General features: G+C 42.0%; 2 protein-coding genes across 4 annotated transcripts; one reads left to right on the top strand and one right to left on the bottom strand.

Moving 5' to 3' along the window:
• Nucleotides 1–2496: 2496 nt before the first annotated feature.
• On the bottom strand, nt 2497–15720 carry LOC137243595 (uncharacterized). 3 transcript variants are annotated; one of them, XM_067771456.1, is made up of 2 exons: nt 15037–15720; nt 2497–3926 (listed from the first exon to the last, which is right to left on the bottom strand). In XM_067771456.1, the coding sequence occupies exon 2, from the start codon at nt 3921–3923 to the stop codon at nt 2718–2720; it is 1206 nt and encodes a 401-aa protein (XP_067627557.1). In that variant the 5' UTR covers nt 3924–3926; nt 15037–15720; the 3' UTR covers nt 2497–2717. The 3 variants fall into 3 exon arrangements, with proteins under 3 accessions (XP_067627557.1, XP_067627552.1, XP_067627565.1); XM_067771451.1 differs by lacking the exon at nt 15037–15720 and having other exon boundaries at nt 2497–2633; nt 2699–4097; XM_067771464.1 differs by lacking the exon at nt 15037–15720 and having other exon boundaries at nt 2497–2633; nt 2808–4097.
• On the top strand, nt 5320–7308 carry LOC137243589 (DNA polymerase alpha subunit B-like). Its single transcript, XM_067771437.1, has 3 exons — nt 5320–5790; nt 5854–6535; nt 6774–7308. The coding sequence occupies exons 1-2, from the start codon at nt 5781–5783 to the stop codon at nt 6249–6251; spliced, it is 408 nt and encodes a 135-aa protein (XP_067627538.1). The 5' UTR covers nt 5320–5780; the 3' UTR covers nt 6252–6535; nt 6774–7308.
• Nucleotides 15721–19915: the final 4195 nt, after the last annotated feature.

Below are 19915 nucleotides of genomic sequence, written 5' to 3'. Positions count from 1 at the left end.
TCCTTCGAGCCGGATCTTGAAACATTTTTAATTTTTTTTTGGTAATAAAACCAGCTGCCATTAGGTTTTCCTTTTGCCTATACTCGTCCAACAACAAAAATTCATATCTTTTGTCTTTTCCAACAATGTTGCTTTTTTAAAACCTGTCCACCAACAATTGCCAAGTCCCATTGGAAACCAAACAAACACACCATACCAAAATCCATTGTGAATAAGCAGTGCAAGTAAGAAGCTGCTTGTTTACATTTGGTTTTTGACATTTAGAAGTTAGGCACCAGGAAAAACGATTTTGGTAAGTTGGCTGGAGAAAACACAAGAAATTCGTGTTTTTATTTGAATATTTTGCGGCCGCGATCATCTAGAATTTCACCAGGACAAAAAAGGAAGCACCCCGGAGCAAAAGCAACGTGTTGAAGGCACAACGACCGCTCACACAGGAAGGTGACTGGTTCTGAACAAAAGGTAAAATTATTGTAATTTACGTGTATCTATTAACATCACACCATAAATGGCATACGCTGCTCGTCAGTTGCTTATTTCCCTTTCCAGCTTTTCGTCCACAGCATATCACCCGTCTAATCTACCGGGAAGGAGGTCAGCGACAAGGAAATGCAATAAGTAGGTGAGAGTCAACCAGTTTGCGCTCCGACTCACCGAAAGAGTGTGGCCAGGACCACAATTAGAATACCGGTGCGATAAGGCTGTTAAGCGAACAGTCCCCACCGGTGGCCAGTAAATAAAAAGCCTTAGTAGTGAAAGTGATTAAAAGTCCCTGAGTAGCGGGGCAGTAAATTGAAAGGTAACGAAATAAAAGTACCTGAAAAGCAGGCCAGTGAATTGAAAAGGGTGCTTCAAAAGAGGTTGAAGATACAAAAAAAAAAAAAAAAGCAGAGTATCAAAGTAAAAGTGTGTGTGAGTGCAAAAGTCCCTGAAAAGCAGGGCAGTGATTCCACAAAAGGTGGTTAAAAGAGGGTGACAGCCACTGAAAACGCTCAAGAGCATATTTGACCGAGTGTAGCATTTTTTTTTGATAATCCAGTTTTTAAAAATTGAAATTTGTTGGGTTAAAAATTGAAGCTAGGGCAGCTCGGCGGCAAACGAGGCTGTCAGGCAACATCAACCCTCCTACTGCATCCAGTAAAACTATACGGAGTCATCAAAAGGCAGAAGGTTAGCCACGGTCCAAGATTTCAGACGGTCAGCTATAAAACGGGCATAGATAGAAGGAAAACGTGTGGCACGTCTGTCTGTGTAGATATCGGCCCACACGAACGGCCCAGCGCGTTGGAATCGGTTCACCGAACTTATCCACGCTTTGCTCCCCCAATTCGACGTTACGCAGCCGACCATCTACAAATGGACGGACTCGACCATCGTGCTCTCCTGAATGAAGAAGCCACCGTGCTGCTGGACAACCTTCGTGGCGAATCGGGTCGCAAAAATTGATGAGCTCGTCGGAGTGGAGGGATGGAATCATGTGGAATCTAGCGATAATCCAGCGGACCTGGGCAGTTGCGGTGTGACTCCGCAAGAGTTGGCGGACAGCACGCTCTGGTGGCAAGGCCCCAGATGGCTGAAGGCGCCCCCATCGGGGTGGCGAAGCAAAACAGATGCCTTGCTTATGGAAACGGACCTAGAACAACGAGCGGTCCGAGCTCATACCACCAGCGCTCAAGAACTTCCGGATCTTCTGGAGCGATTTTCGAACTTTTCGAGAGCCCTCAGAGTCATCGCCCGGATCTTCCAGTTCTACCGCAACACGCATCCTGTGCATAAGTTAACCCCCCGCAAGGGCACCCCAGATATCTCACCAGAAGAAATTAAGATGGTAAAAGCCCGGCTTATTCGTTTAACGCAGAAACGATGCTACGCTGAAGAGTATCGGATGCTAGCTTCAACTGATGCCGTGAGCTCAAAGAGTTCCATCCGCACCCTCAACCCCTTCCTCGATGCGGACGGAATAATGCGCGTGGGAGGAAGATTGGAGCTGTCGACGATACCCTACAACGAACGTTGTCCAATTATTCTCCCATACGACTGCGCGTTTTCGCGGCTTGTAGTAAAATTTTCCCATTTGATTTCCCTACACGGGGGAAATCAACTGAACAAATGCGTGGTGGCAACGGCGCGCACCCACGTATTTGTTAAATAATAGTTAAGGCGAAAAAAAGGAAGAAAATAAAAACACCAAAAGGATTTCGTATTAATAAAAAGAATTCACAAAGTGCTTTTATTTATATAAATACAACAAGTGTTAAGAAAGGGTTTAACAAATGTTGTGGAAAATGATATATGTAATAATAATTATGAAAATTTGCACTTACGTGGACGTGTGATTACGTGTACCTTTGCTGGCTGCTGGATCAAAAGAGGACGAGCCTCTTTGCGACATGAGCCGATGAACCCGAGATACAGCTCCTTCGTTGGGTTTCCCGGCAACAAAGTTGCTATACCGCGGGCTTAGGCCTGTGGCCTAAACATACCGGCCCCCTTGCCGTAAGCAACAAAGAAAACATTAAAAAGAAAGGGATGCCACGCGATCGCACGTCCAGTAAGGCGCTAATGAAAGAAGGCAGTGCAGATGCGGACTGCAAGCACTGCACGCCAGATGGTTGACCTCACGTTTCGCTCTCCTGTGGAAAAAGAAAAGAAGTTATTAGATATACGTACGTGGTTTTAAATTCCGTGCTGTAATTACTTATTATTAGGAAAAACTCCTATTTTTGGCAGGCTCCTGAGACTACCAACCCGAATATGGTCGGTTGGGTCAGGAGACCGCCAACTGTTGTTGCTGGCGTTCCGCTCACCATCATTTCGGCGTATATATCTGCGCCGAGTGTAAGCCGAATTGGCGATGAGCGGTAGAACTGTGGGTCGGCCAGCCGCATGAATTGGAATGGAGCGGCAATCTTTGGATCTACATTTGATGGCGGACTCAACCGATAGTGGCTTGCAACAATGCTGGCTTGAGTGGTCAAGTGTGTGGATGACCCGAATTTCCCGCGAAGGATTATTGTGCATTGCCCTGATCCTTGACGCTCTAACTGTAGGTCGCGCACCAGCTCTGCATCGACAATTGTACTTGTGGCGCAGGGATCGACTATAGCTCGAACCAAATGCAAGTGGCCCCGCGATTCGATCCGTACGACGGCAGTCGGTGCGATGGGCACAAATGGTCGCATGATGGGTGATGGGGTCGTTGTCTGGGATAGGCGTCCCGTTCGGAAGCCGGCTGGTACGGCTTGTAATAGCGCTCGTCTACTGTCGACTTTGCTCGCGTGACTTTGATATGGCGCGGTTTTGTTTCGATTTTGCCTCGTTACGCGTTTAGCTGCTCTGGGCCGACCATGGGCAGCGTTTCCCTTCGATGATGTGGTATGGAGTTCGGTGTCCTGCTGCCGCCAACTGTCTTGTTCTTGTCGTTCTTTCTTGAACTTTTCCGCCTTCCGTTCATGCTGTAGCAGCGGCCGAAAACTACGCGTCCCAAGATTGCTGGTTGAGGGGTTTTGTTCGGCTCTAGCCATTTCTTCTTCCAACTCTGCCTCCTCGACTTGTTGGGCCCAAGACTTAGTTGGTCCCGATAAGTGGATCGACAACTCGTCGTCCGATTGGCTGTCGTCGCCGACGACCATGGTTTCTGCGCGTGCAGGACGTGGGTCCTCGAGGTGAAGCGTAGTATGGTGCTTCTCGTTACACCTTTTGCATCGATATTTACTTTTGCAGTTGTCAACGCGATGAAACGGCGACAAACAATTGGGGCAGTATTTATGTAGTAGGACAGCCCGTAACCTTTCTTCGGGCGACTTGCTTCTGTACTCAGCGCAGAGCCTCATACTATGGTTTCTACCGCAGAGCTGGCAGGCGACGTCGAAGCGCCTGGCGCCCCCCTCTGACTTGGCCAATAGAGTTTCGTAGCGGGTCATGATCTGAAAGAATGTTGATATCATTGATCATGCCCAAATTGAGGTTGGCGGAATGTTGTTTGGGTGGCGTAAGCCAAAAAAATATTATCTCTCATATATTTTCGCAAGAGAAAAAAAAAACATTTTATTGAAATAAAAATTAAGGGCCATAAATAAATGCGAAGAAAAAACGGATTTAGCACGAAACCATACGATGTGGCTGGTGCTTTAGCGCCTCTAGTACATCCCTGCAAAAACGCTCTCGTCACTCCACGTCATTTGACTAGTCATTTTACCAGGTCATAGGTTATATTCCTAGTCACACTTGCGTGGGCGTGATTAGGTTTTGTGACCAAATTTTTGTAGGGATTTTATAATTTATTTTATGTCGGTAGATGTCGCCGAAGTAGTCCTAAAGATTTATTTTTTGGTTTGTGGTGAACTTTGTTTTCACAACAAGTGGCCTGCCACCACACGGAACGGTTAGACACCTGACTGAAAAGGTATTACAGAGTTGCACTTCCACCATTCAACATTATTTTCGACGTGTATTGTCGATAATGTTGAAATTCGTGGAATTAAGTATTTTAAATCTCGACCAAATGAATGATTGGTCGAGATATGTAATACGCGACATGTGTGGCGTGTTGTGCTTGATATGTCGTGCGGCTTGTAATGCGTGACGTGTAGTGCGTGACGTGTAGGGCGGCATGTAGTACGTGACGTGTAGTGTGCGAGATGTGTAGTGCGGCATGTAGTACGTGACGTGTAGTGTGCGAGATGATTGTGCATGAGCCCTAATGTCGGTGTTGTCGTGCATGACTGTCAAAGGAAAAGTGTAGACATTTGACATTTGTTACAATTTTTTTTCCATTTCCTGAATGAAAAAAAATCATTGAATTAAAAAACACGCGGTGGTGAGTATGGAGGCTAGAAGTTGTAGTCTTTTTCCTTAATTAATTTTTCTTTCTCTTTTATTTGCAGGTATATCTGGCAGAAATCAATGCAGATAACACGTATACACAGACTTTGAAATTCAAAGTGCTTGGCAGAGCAAAAGTACATTCCTTAGAAATAGGTGTAGCGGATTCGGACGCAAGTTCGGCTGTTAAAAGCAGAGTGTTCTGAAGGCAGACACCACACAAAATTATTAGTGAAATCAGTACTAATTGACGAAAGTACAACAAAAGTTATTACAGTCCATCAAGCATTCGTACGCCTATCAAAAGCTGACACAAAGAAGAAATAATATTAGTTGCTGAACAAGAGCAATAAAGCTTACAAGTTTGATATGGATGTAGGTGCACATGGTGCCGAATTTGGCTATAAATCTGGGAAATATAAGCTTTATTTAGTTGTCGGCGATGCATCGATTTCGAATTCATTCTAATGGCACGTAGCCAATATTCAGCTCAAATTTGCACACGAATCAGCAGTTTCTCCTAAAAAGCTGGTAATCAGCAGCCCACTCCCACAAATAGAGCACATGTTCCGTCCACCAGAAAAGCGTCCACTACGTTTTGTGTCTGATGTTTTTACTGGTTTGTGTTTGACACCTCTTGTTCTATTATTTATATTCTGGGGGAAGTTGGGCAACGTTTCAGCTTTGCTTTGAGCACAATTGGCTTTCATACAGGATTTGGTGCTTTTCAAGCTGTTTTTTTTTTTTTTTTTTTTTTCCATTGCATTCTGAACATTCGAATGGTAAAATATGAGTCGTCGCATGAGTACGTAATTGAAGTGCTTGTATGAAACTTTATTGCACTCCATACAACGATGTGGCCGTTCACCTGTATGATGTTTCATATGCCGATTTAACACCTCTTTCACTGCAAATGAGTGATTGCACAAAGAACAACTGTATGGCCTCTCTCCAGTATGTGTACGAGTGTGTATATTAAAAGTTGATAGACTGTAAAAACAGTTTTACATTGTGGACATTTATATTCAGATTTCTTTGTTAGGTGTGTAGAATTAAAAGCACAAATTGAGGAAATGGGTGTCGAAGTTACCGAAGATGTTATCACGAAATCTTTAGAGCTGTGTGTTAGTTATCGCATTGATGACGCTGCTGAATTTGTTGAGCAATGGTGGGCATTTAGTATTGCCAATTTGAATGGTGCCGAACCTACAGTGGAAACTTTAGCTGAGTTTAAACGCAAATTGTTTCACTCAAAGCGTGATAAAGAGTTGGCACAAGCACAACGTAAACGTGTCAGTTATGCTACGCCAAGCGCAAATAAACTATACAACCCCAAAGCAGTGGTCACAGATACAAACCCACTAGCTATTTATGGTGTGGAAAATAGTGCGGTAATTGATGATTATGATCTTGGGGGGTGGTGGTAGTGGTATCAGTGCTCGATATACCTGACATACGATTGTTCTGGTCTAATGCTAGTGGTTTTTTAAATCAATTCAGTGAACAAATCTGCACAATCTACCCAAGTGCAAATCTGTCTCAGGTTATCCGCAGTGTACGAATGGTCTTTCATTTTGGTTACCAACGGGTGTAGAAGTCGATACTGGTTTGCTTGTAATGACTTCCATGACCTTGTACGTTCAGTGGACCTGGCTGGTGATGTGGTGGGACAGATTAGTCTAGTGGACCGCTTCAAGCACCCCAAAAACCGGTAAGTCAAGTGTCTGCTTCCGCAGGCATATGGAGCAGCTGTACTTGTTATAAGTGTACAAATGGTACATCGAAATTCAGTCCATACATGTCCAACACCAATACAAGAGGCTGCTGCATATGGCTTTGAAATGGAATTGACATGCTTAAATGCACCGGAATGCTATTTACCAGTTTGCCTAAAGAGTTGAAAGTAAAACGTGATTTTATTAATGAATTTTTTCATTTCTTTCCTCTAGCGATCCTGACACCGATAGGGAGACCCTTTATTTGGCAGTGGATGATTTGGGTCGTTATCTTCGCGCAGAATATTCAGAAGACATCTACAACTTCTTGGCATAACGCGTCCCTTTGTCGCCGCAAGGTAGAAGAGATTTATCCACCAGAATTGGCGAAATCGCCAATGTTGCAGATGGCGCATGCCAAAAAATCAGGTATATTACAGCATGAAGTTGCTTTTCCTTTTGTGGTAGGATGTTCATTTCATTGTTTTATAGTAGTAATCATAATTATTAATCCAAAATGAGTTTGTTGCTGTTATATGTAGGCACTCATTTTGGAAAATATCCAAAATATTTCGGCGGTCAAAAAAAAATTAAAAATTTTTTAACAAACAACAAAATCTATTAAAAAAAGCACCAAGAAAGATAACTATCAGTGTTCGTTATAATTAGAGTAAAAACAAACTGTCCTCAACCAATCATTGCTAATTTTTCGAAGTATTCAGCTGAAGATGGAAACTATAAAGTCATCAGTATGATACTATGCCCTGTCTGCATCAGATAGGCAATCACTTTATGAAGCATACAGGTTTTTTTTTTTTTTTTTTTTTTTGTTAACATCATGATTCATTTACATAAAAATAACTACGCGTAATATTCAAGTACATAATCTTAATGTAATTGTGATTTATTAGTAAAATACAAGAAATGAAGTTTTGCTATATTACGCCGAAGACATCTCCCTGCGATTAGGTTAGATAGTTAATTTTGAAACCAGAGTCTTAAAAGTGTGAAATCGTTTGAAGTTTTAAATCATCGATTCAAGAATGCTGTTTCTTCATTCAATCACTCCTTAGTCAGGAATCTGGCTTACTTTTAATTAAAGTCAATTCAAGACATCAGCACAAATATTTAGTATTGTCTGTGATTACCCGTCTTTTCGTTATTTAAATAGTAATAATCCACAAAGAAGTTAACTGGAAAAGGATTTTTATTGAAATTTGCCTAAGAATTGAATAATAAAGAAGCAAATGAAAAATATTTCAACATTCCCATTCCGAAAATTGTCATCGTTCTAAACAGGTGTTGCCAATGTACCATATGAAGGGTACTGCATGAGAAAGTACTAACCTACATTCGATCGTCCTTAATTGGTGATTAAACAATTAGGTAAAGGGCAATTCATCATAAAGCTCTTAATAAAAGTTCCCTCATATACTCTTCTTGGCGGTATATGGTGCTGGCCAGATGGAACACGGTATCTTTACTGGTTTGTGGGTAGGCAACTTGCAAGAGTAATATACTATTCTATATTTTCTAAGAAAAAATATTCTTTTAAACACAATATTTGTAATTACAGTCAATTAACGTAAGCTCTCTGGGTCGTTTTAGCTTTCATGATAGCAAGAAAATTGAGTACAAATCTGGAACTAGACATAATTTTTCGGAGTTATGAAGCTCCAACGAAATCGCCGATAGACCTATGTACTTTGATGTTCAAATAGCTTAAACTCTAGTATCTGTTTTCGTTTTGTCATCGGCCAAAATATCCACAATTTACTCTATTTGGTCAGTGCGCAATGTGTTCATTCGCAAAGTCCATTGTCCAATAATAGCGCAATAAGTAGGACATATAGTAGTGCCATTTTGACATGTAGAGGAAAGCAATAGATTGTCTTATGTTTGGACACCATGAAGATGATTTAAGGCTTTCTCTTTTTATAACAAACTACTTCAACAATTGGAAGGCTATTATTTCAATTGACCAGTTTTAAACCTTTCTTTTTTTTGACAATTTGAATCTAAACTTAGCCTTCGAAGTAGAAAGGCAGTTGGAGATTGTAATGAGGAGAGAAAAAAAAAATGATTCAATTGTATTCTGCGGCAGATAGTGAATCTGCGTTAGGTTGTGTTGGCCTCGTTCGGGGGAACGAGAGCTGGGTGATCTGTATGTTGGCCTCGTTCGAGGTGAACGAGAGCGGGTTTTTTTGTGTGTTGGCCTCGTTCGGGGTGAACGAGAGCTGGGTTATTTGGGATGGAGGAATGTGGACTATTAAAGTTCATTTTCGTTGTCGTTGGGCGGAAGTAGTACCAGTTTCGCGATTGGTCTGCTAATTTGTCCCTTAATTGTATTGACGTCAACAACACGTACACGGTTATCGGAACCTGGATGTGTGTTGACGACTCTCCCCATTCTCCACTCGTTTGGTTGTAGGTTGTCCTCTTTTATGACGACTAGGTCCCCGGGTTTTACGTTGGATTGTGGATGTTTCCATTTATACCTTTTCTGGATCTCGGTGAGATATTCCGATTTCCATCTTTTGCAAAAGGTTTGATGAAGGGCTTTCATCTTTTGCCATCGGTTTACAATGGAGGCAGGGTTTTCACTACAGTCGAGTTCAGGTGGAGCTAAAAGATGCCCGCCTACGAGGAAATGGCCTGGAGTAAGCGGCTCCAGGTCGGAAGGGTCGTTGGATGAGGGACTTAGAGGTCTCGAGTTGAGGCAGGCCTCAATTCGACATAAGAGGGTTGTAAACTCTTCGAGAGTATATTTATGATCGGACGCGAGCTTTTTAAAGTGGGTCTTAAAACTTTTTACCCCCGCTTCCCACAAACCTCCCATGTGAGGAGCGCTTGGCGGTATAAAATGCCATTCTATAATGTGATGGCTATATTTAGTCAACGTTCCGTCCCTTGCTTCACGCAGAAATGCTTTAAACTCGGATCGTAAAGATCGAGAAGCTCCGACAAAGTTAGTACCATTGTCGGAGTAAACGTTTTTTGGACAGCCTCGTCTGGATACGAATCTGGCGAAGGCAGCTAGGAAGGACCCGGTACTAAGATCGTTTGTCGCTTCTAGATGGATGGCTTTCGTCGAAAAGCAGACAAACAGGCAAACGTATCCTTTCGAAATTCGACATCCCCTCCCTCGGTAGGATTTTATATCGAATGGTCCTGCGAAATCTACCCCAGTGTTAGTGAAGGCCCTAGTAAAGGTGGTGCGCTCTTTCGGAAGGATCCCCATAAGTTGCGTTTGCGTCCGCTTCCCGTAAATAGTGCAGACTTTACAGTTGTGGATAACCGACCTTATCATGACTTTAACGCGTGGGATCCAGTACTGAGTGCGGATATGACGTAGCATCAGCTGGTTCCCTCCATGCAGGGTGGTCTCATGAGAGGATTGGACTATAAGTCTGGATAACCTGCAAGTATAAGGAAGAATAATGGGATGACTTTCATTATGGGACATGTCTTTCGATGCCCCAGTCCGCCCCCCAGTTCGAATGATGCCTTCTTCATCTATATATGGGTTCAGGGGTAAAATCTCACTCTTCCCATTTATTAGGTTTCCTGACTTCAAGTTTGCGTACTCTTCTTGATAATGTTGCCTCTGGCATATTGTTATCAATCTTCGCGTTGTTTTTTCTATTTCGTCAGGAGCGATCGAATGAGAATCCCTTTTGAAGGAGGATTTAGTTTTTGGGTGCGTATTCTGGAAAAACCGAAGAATATAGGATATAACCCGCAAGGCCCTTGGTAAATCGGAAAACCTATCTAGAATATCAAAGTCATTTTTGACCGAAGTTGTATGAACTTTCACCCTCTTTTCCTCCATATTCGCATTGTAATCTTCTTCTTGTGTTGGCCAATTTTCGTTGTCTTCTTGTAACCAAGAAGGTCCCTGCCACCACAAAGAATTGTTGATTAGGTCCGAAGCGTAGAGGCCTCTGCTCGCCAAATCTGCAGGATTTGACGCGGAGTCTACGTGCCGCCATACTTTGTCTCCTACTTTATCGATGATTTTAGTTATTCGATGTGCCACGAACGTTGACCACGAACATGGTGGTTTTCGGATCCATGCCAGTACTATAGTCGAATCTGTCCAAACGGTTACTTTAATGTTTGAAAGTTGCATATTTTCTATGGCCGACTCTATAATTTCTGCAAGTAGGACTGCGCCGCAGAGTTCCAGTCGTGGCAATGATATGGTTTTGACCGGGGCTACTCTCGTTTTGGCCATCAACAGGTTGGTGAAGACTTGATCCTTTGTTTGTACCCTCAGGAAAACAGTGGCGGCATATGCTTTTTCCGAGGCATCGCTGAATCCATGTATTTCGACATTGTCCTTCAATGTGTAGTGAACCCATCGCGGTATGCGTATATCGTTGATCTTTTCGTAGTCCGTCATGAATGATTGCCACCGATGTAGAGTAGTTTCAGACACATCTTCATCCCAGCCTGTCCCTTCCAACCAAATATTTTGCATTATTATTTTGGCTACAATTACGACTGGTGCCAGCCAGCCAAGAGGGTCGAAAAGTTTTGCGATCGCAGAAAGTATTGACCTTTTTGTTACGGCGTGGTTATTGTCAAAGGGTTTCGCTGTGAAGTAAAAGTAGTCGAAATGGGCGTTCCACCTGATACCGAGTGCTTTTACCATGCTGGTGTCTTCAAACTCAAGAAAATCCTCGCTTAATAGGTGTTGCTTCGGTATACCCTGTAGGATTTTCTTGCAGTTGGACGTCCATTTTCGCAATGGGAAACCTGCCGATTGCAATGCCAATGATATTTCGTCCCTTGCCTTGATTGCAATTTCGATGCTGTGTCCACCGGCGAGTACGTCATCAACGTACATGCAATTTCGCAGTATATCTGCTGCCATTGGATGCGATGCCTCCACGTCATCAGCTAGTTGGTGCAGCGTTCGAATCGCAAGATACGGAGCACAATTAACCCCAAAGGTTACCGTTTTCAATTCATAAATGTTAATTGGGTTTTTGGGGCATTTTCGAAATATGATTCGCTGATATTTTCTTTGGTCTTCATTGACCCATATTTGGCGATACATTTTCTCTATGTCGCTGTTAAATACGTATTTGAACAGCCGCCAACGTAGTATAAGAACTGTCAGGTCGGATTGAAGAATCGGACCTGGATATAAGGCATCATTTAGACTTTTGCCATTAGTGGTAGGACAAGATGCATTAAATACGACTCTGACTTTTGTCGTTGTACTTCCCTCCTTTATAACAGCATGGTGAGGTAGGAAGTAACAGTCATTTGAGTCTGGCGAAATATTGCCTATTTGTTTCATGTGCCCTAAGGTTTCATATTCGGATACAACTCTATTGTATTCCGTTTGAAGGACTGGGTTTTTCGCTAGTCGTGTCTCGTTGCGATAGAATTGAGAACACGCACTTTTTAATGAGGAGCCTAGGCTAAATTCTTTCCTAAAGGGCAAGGAGACTACGTATTTGCCATCGTTGTTCCGAACTGTTGTGGATTTGTATAGCTCCTCGCAGTAAGTATCATCTTTATTGATGCTCCTCTTCTTTGGAATTTCCTCTATCTCCCAAAAGGCCGTCAATTGTTTATCTAAAGTGACCTCATTGAAATATGAAACTAGGGTCTTATTTGTATCAACCGCATCTGTCCGGCCTGTCAAAATCCAGCCGAACACCGTTTCCTGTGCTATTAATGTGTTTAGCACGTCCTTCCTGATACCGCCTAGCATAATTTGGGGGTATATGTCTCCGCCCAGAATTAGATCGACTGGCTCATTGACAAAGAATCTTTTGTCAGCCAGTACTAAGTCAGGGAATGCTTGCCTAGTCATTGCATTTATTCGGCAAGTTGGAAGATTCCCTGTCAGTTGTGGTAAAACCAGCATGATCGTATTGATCTCGATTAATGGGTCGGTTGGTGACCGCAGTTGTATGTTGCACGCTTCTTTTACTTGTGCAGACATTGTATTATTGATGCCCGAAACTTGGGCATGCAGGTGTTTGGATGGCAGATTAATTCTGCGCTTTAGTTTCTCGGTAATGAATGAACATTCAGATCCCGAGTCTATTAGGGCTCTCGCCGAATAGTCAACACCATTAAAATGAATCTTGACCTGAGCTGTCCCTAGTAATACCCCTTTATTTGTGTTTGCGAAACATGAGTTCACATTATTAATCGGAGCGTTTTCTCTTTCAGCATTGCGTCGTATTTGAGCTTCCCGTGAGGTGGATGCTCCGATAGTGTCGGAAGTATTTGTTGGTTTTGGCTGATTCGAAATATGAAGCAGCGTATGATGTCTTAAATGACATGTGGCACAGTTCATTTGGCTGGTGCACCTTGTCACCGAATGGCCAGCAGAAAGGCAGTTTATACACCCACGGCTGCTCTTCATTTGTTCAAACCGTTTATTGGGTGTTAAACGTAAGAACTTTTCACACTTTGAAATTCGATGTGCAGGACTTTTGCACATCTTACACGTAGGTTTGGCTGTTGTTGCACTTGCCTGGTAGGACCCTAATCGTTTCGACGATGTATCTGCCGAGGAACGAGAAGCATGTGGCTTAGAGGGTTTTGAAACCGTATCCCCTCTTATATCTACCACAGTTTCCAACGTTTGGAATCTGCTGGATAAGAATTTATCCATATCTGCCCATTTTGAAATTTCTGTTTTATTTTCTATGGTTTGTTCCCATAGAGCCAGTGTGGTTTCTGGCAGTTTTGTGGAGCACAAATATGTTAGAATTGCATCCCAGTTTGATATGTCAATCTTGTGACATTGAAGCGCTGAGATACAATTGTTTATTTCACGTTGCAGTTTTTTAATGGAGCTACCGCATTCGCTCTCAACTGCTTTTAAACTGAAAAGAATTTTTAATTGGGCATTGACCAAGATACGTTTGTTTTCGTATCGGTCACATAAATTTTTCCACGCTGTATCGAAACCGTCTGTTGTTAAGGAACACCGTTCCACTATCTCTTTGGCCTCCCCTTGAGTTTTTTGCCTCAAATAGTATAGTTTTTGCACTGCATGGAGTTTACTATTATTAATATATATGGCAGTGAACATGTCCCTAAAGGACGGCCATGAAATATAGTCACCTTTGAAAATATCCGTATCACATGCTGGCAGGCGCACATGATATTCCATATTATCTGAGACATCTACTTTCTTATCTTTCTTTTCAAAATTTTCCAAAAGCTCAGCTATTGCCGCCTGACACTTTAGGAAGCTGAAATAGCACATCTTATGCTTCTTCTTGATAGCCGATAAGTCCTTTGAATCAAGCTCTGATGAACCTAAGAGCTTTTCGTATGTCACCTTCGTAGCTTCCCACAGAGTTTTTAACTCATCCCTTTGGTATATTAGGGAGTGTTTACTGTGTTGTGAAGGTGACATGTCGTTGAAGTCATTTTCATACTCCGTCACTGCATCTGCTTGGCGTGTATAGGTATCCATTATATGAAAATTTATTGAAATATTAATTGATTAATTGCCTTTGCAGAGAGTATTGAGTGAAAATGAACTGAAACGAAGGACTGTGTTTGAGAGAGATCTCTCGAGGAAGTGGCCTCGAAGCTTGCGAGAAAGCTAGGAATTAATTTAAAGAATGTGCAATTTTCGTGGTGGCAACGGCGCGCACCCACGTAATTATTCAAAGAATGCTCTAATGCAGATGTGCCAATGACTTGTGTAAGCCAATAAGTAATGGCTAGTGAAGAAAGTGGTGTTAGTGAAAAAATAAAGAAATGTATGAACGTTCGTTATGGACTTTTTGGTAATTTAACCAAGGGCTGTGATCTTTTGTATCACAAAAAATTAGATCAGTCAAAAACTGATTTGTGTATTGCCGCAAGTGAAAAATAAAAATAATTCAATTTTTAAAAAATTGAACAGGAAATAAGCCTTTTGGCCACCCAAACAACAACAACAATATATGTGTATGTAATCAAGTGCACTTTGTACTATAGCACCAAACTAAATTGCAAACGTATTGCCCGTGTAAATAAGTGCAAGTGATTTGTATGCGAGAAAAAATTTTATTTGATTAAATGTGCGCCTAAATAAATTTACAGGTTTCTGAATAAGTAACCTTAACAACTCGAATTTTTGGGCAGTGGATTAAATGAATTTTTTCAGATAAATCCTGCAGAGATGAAAATAGAAAAGTGACGCAAAATTGAGGTTATGTTAACCTTTTAGAGCAGTGTTGTGCTACCTCGAGCTGTGTCCGGAAAATCTTACCGCTGGTGGGGGATTGTTCCGGATAGTCACAAGGCGTGTTGCACAAACTTTAAATAACTGCGTTAAGCGCCTTTTTCTATTTTGCACAAAGTAACTTCTCACTTCACGAAAAAAAAAAAAAAAAAAAAAAAATCACTTGCACTGTTTAATATAAAGAGACACTTTGTAATTTTTAATTTTATTTTGAAATTTTAGTAAAAGTGAAATTAAAAGAAAACCCTACCTAGCACGGAAAATTTTTAAACCACGTACCTTTTATCAAAGTGTTGATCCGGATAATCGAATGTTATTTAAATATTGTTGTTGGATGTTTCCAAAAGGTACCACCAAAAATGTATCAGTTGTTGTTGTTTCGAATATAAAATCGCTGGTATCACCAAGAAAATTGTATCACCATGGACAATTGCTGATATTTGTTGTTGAAATTTTTGGTTTTTCCTGTGTATTCTCACGAGTTTGGTATGCTTCCTTGCTTTAATGCCTAGAGAGTTGAGTGGACTGTAATTGTGTGACTGGTTCTCTTTACCGGCGCGGTAAGGACCATGAACAAATGCGTGGTGGCAACGGCGCGCACCCACGTATTTGTTAAATAATAGTTAAGGCGAAAAAAAGGAAGAAAATAAAAACACCAAAAGGATTTCGTATTAATAAAAAGAATTCACAAAGTGCTTTTATTTATATAAATACAACAAGTGTTAAGAAAGGGTTTAACAAATGTTGTGGAAAATGATATATGTAATAATAATTATGAAAATTTGCACTTACGTGGACGTGTGATTACGTGTACCTTTGCTGGCTGCTGGATCAAAAGAGGACGAGCCTCTTTGCGACATGAGCCGATGAACCCGAGATACAGCTCCTTCGTTGGGTTTCCCGGCAACAAAGTTGCTATACCGCGGGCTCACAGCGGTAAAAATCTAAGATACATGCGTACTACCACTCACACATGGCTGTGTGTATTAGTAATCACAAGCATATGTGGGTGGTAGTAAACGAAGAAAATTATGTTACGAGGGGGGGAGATATATTTAGGCCTGTGGCCTAAACATCAACTAATGCTACGACTTTTGCGATCAGAATATTGGATCGTGAAGCTAAAAAATTTGATAAAAAATATAATAAATAATTGCAAAGTTTGTCTCATCTACAGGAAAAGGACACGTGAGCAGTTGATGGCAGCACTACCACCAGAACGAACGGAGCTCTCGCGACCCTTCACTAATACCGATATCGATTTCACTGGTCCGTTCGACATCAAAAATTATACGGGCAGGGTATGCCTATTAACGAAGGGTTATGTCTGTGTGTTTGTTTGTTTTGCTACGAAAGCAATACACTTAAAGGCAACAAGCGATCTATCGACAGCCACATTTCTGGCTGCATTTGCGCGGTTCATATCTCGGCGAGGCTGTCCCCACCAGGTGTATTCGGATAATGGGACGAACTTTGTAGGAGCAAACAAAGCATTAAGGCAAGACTTTCGGAATTTCATGACTGAAGCTGCTCGGCATACCACTATGTCATATGCCCATCAAGAAATCCACTGGCATTTTATCCCACCAGGAGCACCCCACATGGGAGGACTATGGGAAGCAGGGGTGAAGAGTTTCAAAACCCATTTCCGCAAAATTTCAACTACCATGCGATTCACAATGGAGGAATTATCCACTTTACTGGCTAAAATAGAAGCCTGTCTGAACTGGAGACCGATCAGTCCGATGTCTGACAACCCCGACTGCATTGAACCCCTCACCCCTGGACACTTTCTGATTGGAAGCCCCATACTCGCAAATGCAGAACCAGAGGATCAAGGAACACCGATGTCAATCGTCAACCGATGGCAAAAGCTCAAAGCTATTCATCAAGGATTCTGCCAACGATGGAAGGGAGAGTACTTGAAAGAGCTACATAAGAGGGTTAAGTGGCAACACCCCCAACGAAATCTTGAGGTTAACGATCTAGTAATTATCAAAGAGGATAATTTACCCGCTAATGAATGGCGACTTGGTAGAGTGGTGAAGGTTTTCCCAGGCCAAGATAATCGAGTACGGGTGGTAGAAATACGCACAGCCCGTGGTATGATTACACGGCCAATAGTTAAATTAGTCCTACTACCTATCGAAATCCCTAAGTAACCAATTCTCTCTTTTCAGCTTTCTTTTTTCTTATTTCTTTTTTCTTCTCTTAGATAAAAGTCGTTCAAACCAAAATGGTCCGAGCCAATATTAAAAACACCCATCGATGCCCCGTATGTCAGCACAACCACCGACTTCTGTTCTGTCGCCAATTGCGCCGTATGGAACCAGAGGAGAGACTACGCGCCGTCCTCCTCCACCGCCATTGTGCCAATTGCCTGTCACACATAACGACTCCAAGGTCAGGATTAACAGCAAAAAATTCAAAACTCCGTAGGACTTCGTCCAGTTTAAAAAAAAAAAAAAAAAATAAATGTAAGGCGCGATAACCTCCGAAGAGATCTAAGGCCGAGGTTCTCTTCCAATTTGCGTCGTGCTCCTCTAGATTTTTCCCTACAAATTGGCCGGACGGGACCTACATGTTTTATGCCGACTCCGAACGGCATCTGCAAGGCAGATGAGTTTTCACTGAGAGCTTTTCATGGCAGAAATACAATCGGAGCGCTTGCCAGACACTGCCGAGGGGCGACCCCGCTTAGAAAAATTTTCTTCTAATTGAAAAATCTTATTTCTAAAATTTTGATGTTGCTTTGCCCGGGAGTTGAACCCAGGGCATACGGTGTGATAGGCGGAGCACGCTACCATCACACCACGGTGGCCGCCAGTTTTAAATATGAAAATAATATCAGCCTTGAAATCAAACGAAGAAAAGAACCAATTCACCTTTATTTTATATAGATAAACTTTAAAGGACTGCCCACACCAGGTGCTCCGCTTCTCAAGTTTTGGAGTAGGTGCTGCTGACGTACACCCTGAATATATTTGTCTTATGATATTAAGGGACTTTATTTAGAATCTTACATTGCATGCAGCTATCTATCGGTCTATAGATACTACGTGTCGTATGAGCAACTATTATTCCTTTTTATACTCAGCTGATCAGAGCTCACACGCCCACTTTTTCGATATCGAAAATTTCGAAAAACCGAAAAAGTGCGATAATTCATTACCAAAGACGGATAAAGCGATGAAACTTGGTAGGTGAGTTGAACTTATGACGCAGAATAGAAAATTAGTAAAATTTTGGACAATGGGCGTCGCACCGCCCACTTTTAAAAGAAGGTAATTTAAAAGTTTTGCAAGCTGTAATTTGGCAGTCGTTGAATATATCATGATGAAATTTGGCGGAAACGTTACTCCTATTACTATATGTATGCTTAATAAAAATTAGCAAAATCGGAGACGGACCACGCCCACTTAAAAAAAAATTTTTAAGTCAAATTTTAACAAAAAATTTAATATCTTTACAGTATATAAGTAAATTATGTCAACATTCAACTCCAGTAATGATATGGTGCAACAAAATACAAAAATAAAAGAAAATTTCAAAATGGGCGTGGCTCCGCCCTTCATTTAATTCGTCTAGAATACTTTTAATGCCATAAGTCGAACAAAAATTTACCAATCCTTGTGAAATTTGGTACAGGCAAAGATTCTATGACCATAACAGTTTTCTGTGAAAATGGGCGAAATCGGTTGAAGCCATGCCCAGTTTTTATACACAGTCGACCGTCTGTCCTTCCGCTCGGCCGTTAACACGATAACTTGAGCAAAAATCGATATATCTTTACTAAACTTAGTTCACGTACTTACCTGAACTCACTTTATCTTGGTATAAAAAATTGCCGAAATCCGACCGTGACCACGCCCACTTTTTCGATATCGAAAATTGCGAAAAATGAAAAAAATGCCATAATTCTATACCAAATACTAAAAAAGGGATGAGACATGGTAATTGGATTGGTTAGTTGACGCAAAATATAATTTTAGAAGAAACTTTGTAAAATGGGTGTGACATACCATATTAAGTAGAAGAAAATGAAAAAGTTCTGCAGGGCGAAATAAAAAATCCTTGTAATCTTGGCAGGAATACTGTTCGTGGTATTACATATATAAATAAATAAGCGGCATCCAACAGATGATGTTCTGGGTCACCTTGTTGCGGTCACCCTGTGCGACGGATCGGGACATAAGTCTGGCAACCTCATGTCCGTGTCATGTCAGCAAATGACAAACGTCAGTTGCACGCTTATCGGCGCAATTTCCGCGGCCAACTTCCCTTTTAATCGACAGCAGCGGAGGCGAACACACACGCCCAATAAAAGAACGAACAAAAACAGGAAAATTTCTTCCCACCAAAGTTTATCGGGTCACCACTTACGGTTTGGAAGCGACCCAGTGATCGCAAAATAAGTATCACATCGCCCGACTGGCCACTGAGTTTGGCAATTGCTTGGGGGCAGAATCCACCGTCTTCAGCACGGCCTATACGTGTCGGCACTGCAATTTTTTTTTGTGCCATCCTGCATCAACACTTACATTTTTGTAGAGTGTGCTACATTCGTCAGCGGCGTTGGAAAGAGCTGCAGTCTGTCCCAGCCGCGCGAAACAGCCGCCGTGTCGCCAGGACGATCGGGCCACGCGGTTGGTGAATCAACCACGGCACCTACGAGTACATTGTTGGTCGAAAAGGCGGGAGGCAAAGGGTCGCCTATCCGGACCGAAATAAGAGCGTAACACCACCGGGCATCTAGGGCCATACACAAAAGCGGCACAACCACTTAAGGAAGCCTCAGTAGCATTCGTCTGAGCACAATATAGATGCAGGACTACATCCAATTAATGAAGCAGTACTCTGGTCGGACGGGTTACAGGTTTTCCTAGTTTAAGCATATATTTAGTAACGGGTAGAAACACATATACGTTTGTACACAGCCATATATTTGGTGGTGAATTTCGGGGAGTGTTTGGTAGCACCGCAAATAACGCAGGTTTGTCCTCGAAATACCCATTCATAATTCAAGTCTGAGTGAATAACCATTATAGGAGGGGGTCCGAGAGAGAGTAATAATTCGCCACCGCGGGGTTATCCAATTACCCTGAGAGTATTCCCTGATACAAAACGTCTTGTAGGACTGGGTGGGAATTTGATCTAT

Source organism: Eurosta solidaginis, chromosome 1, assembly GCF_040869045.1.
Source record: "Eurosta solidaginis isolate ZX-2024a chromosome 1, ASM4086904v1, whole genome shotgun sequence".
In the NCBI taxonomy this organism is placed as follows: domain Eukaryota; kingdom Metazoa; phylum Arthropoda; class Insecta; order Diptera; family Tephritidae; genus Eurosta; species Eurosta solidaginis.
Note: the sequence above shows the minus strand (reverse complement) of the source record. Positions and strands in the feature narration are given on the sequence as shown.

What these genes read in the sequence shown, in the direction of transcription:
- LOC137243595 (XM_067771451.1), bottom strand. Translation starts at nt 3,947, where the DNA reads ATGATATCAACATTCTTTCAGATCATGACCCGCTACGAAACTCTATTG.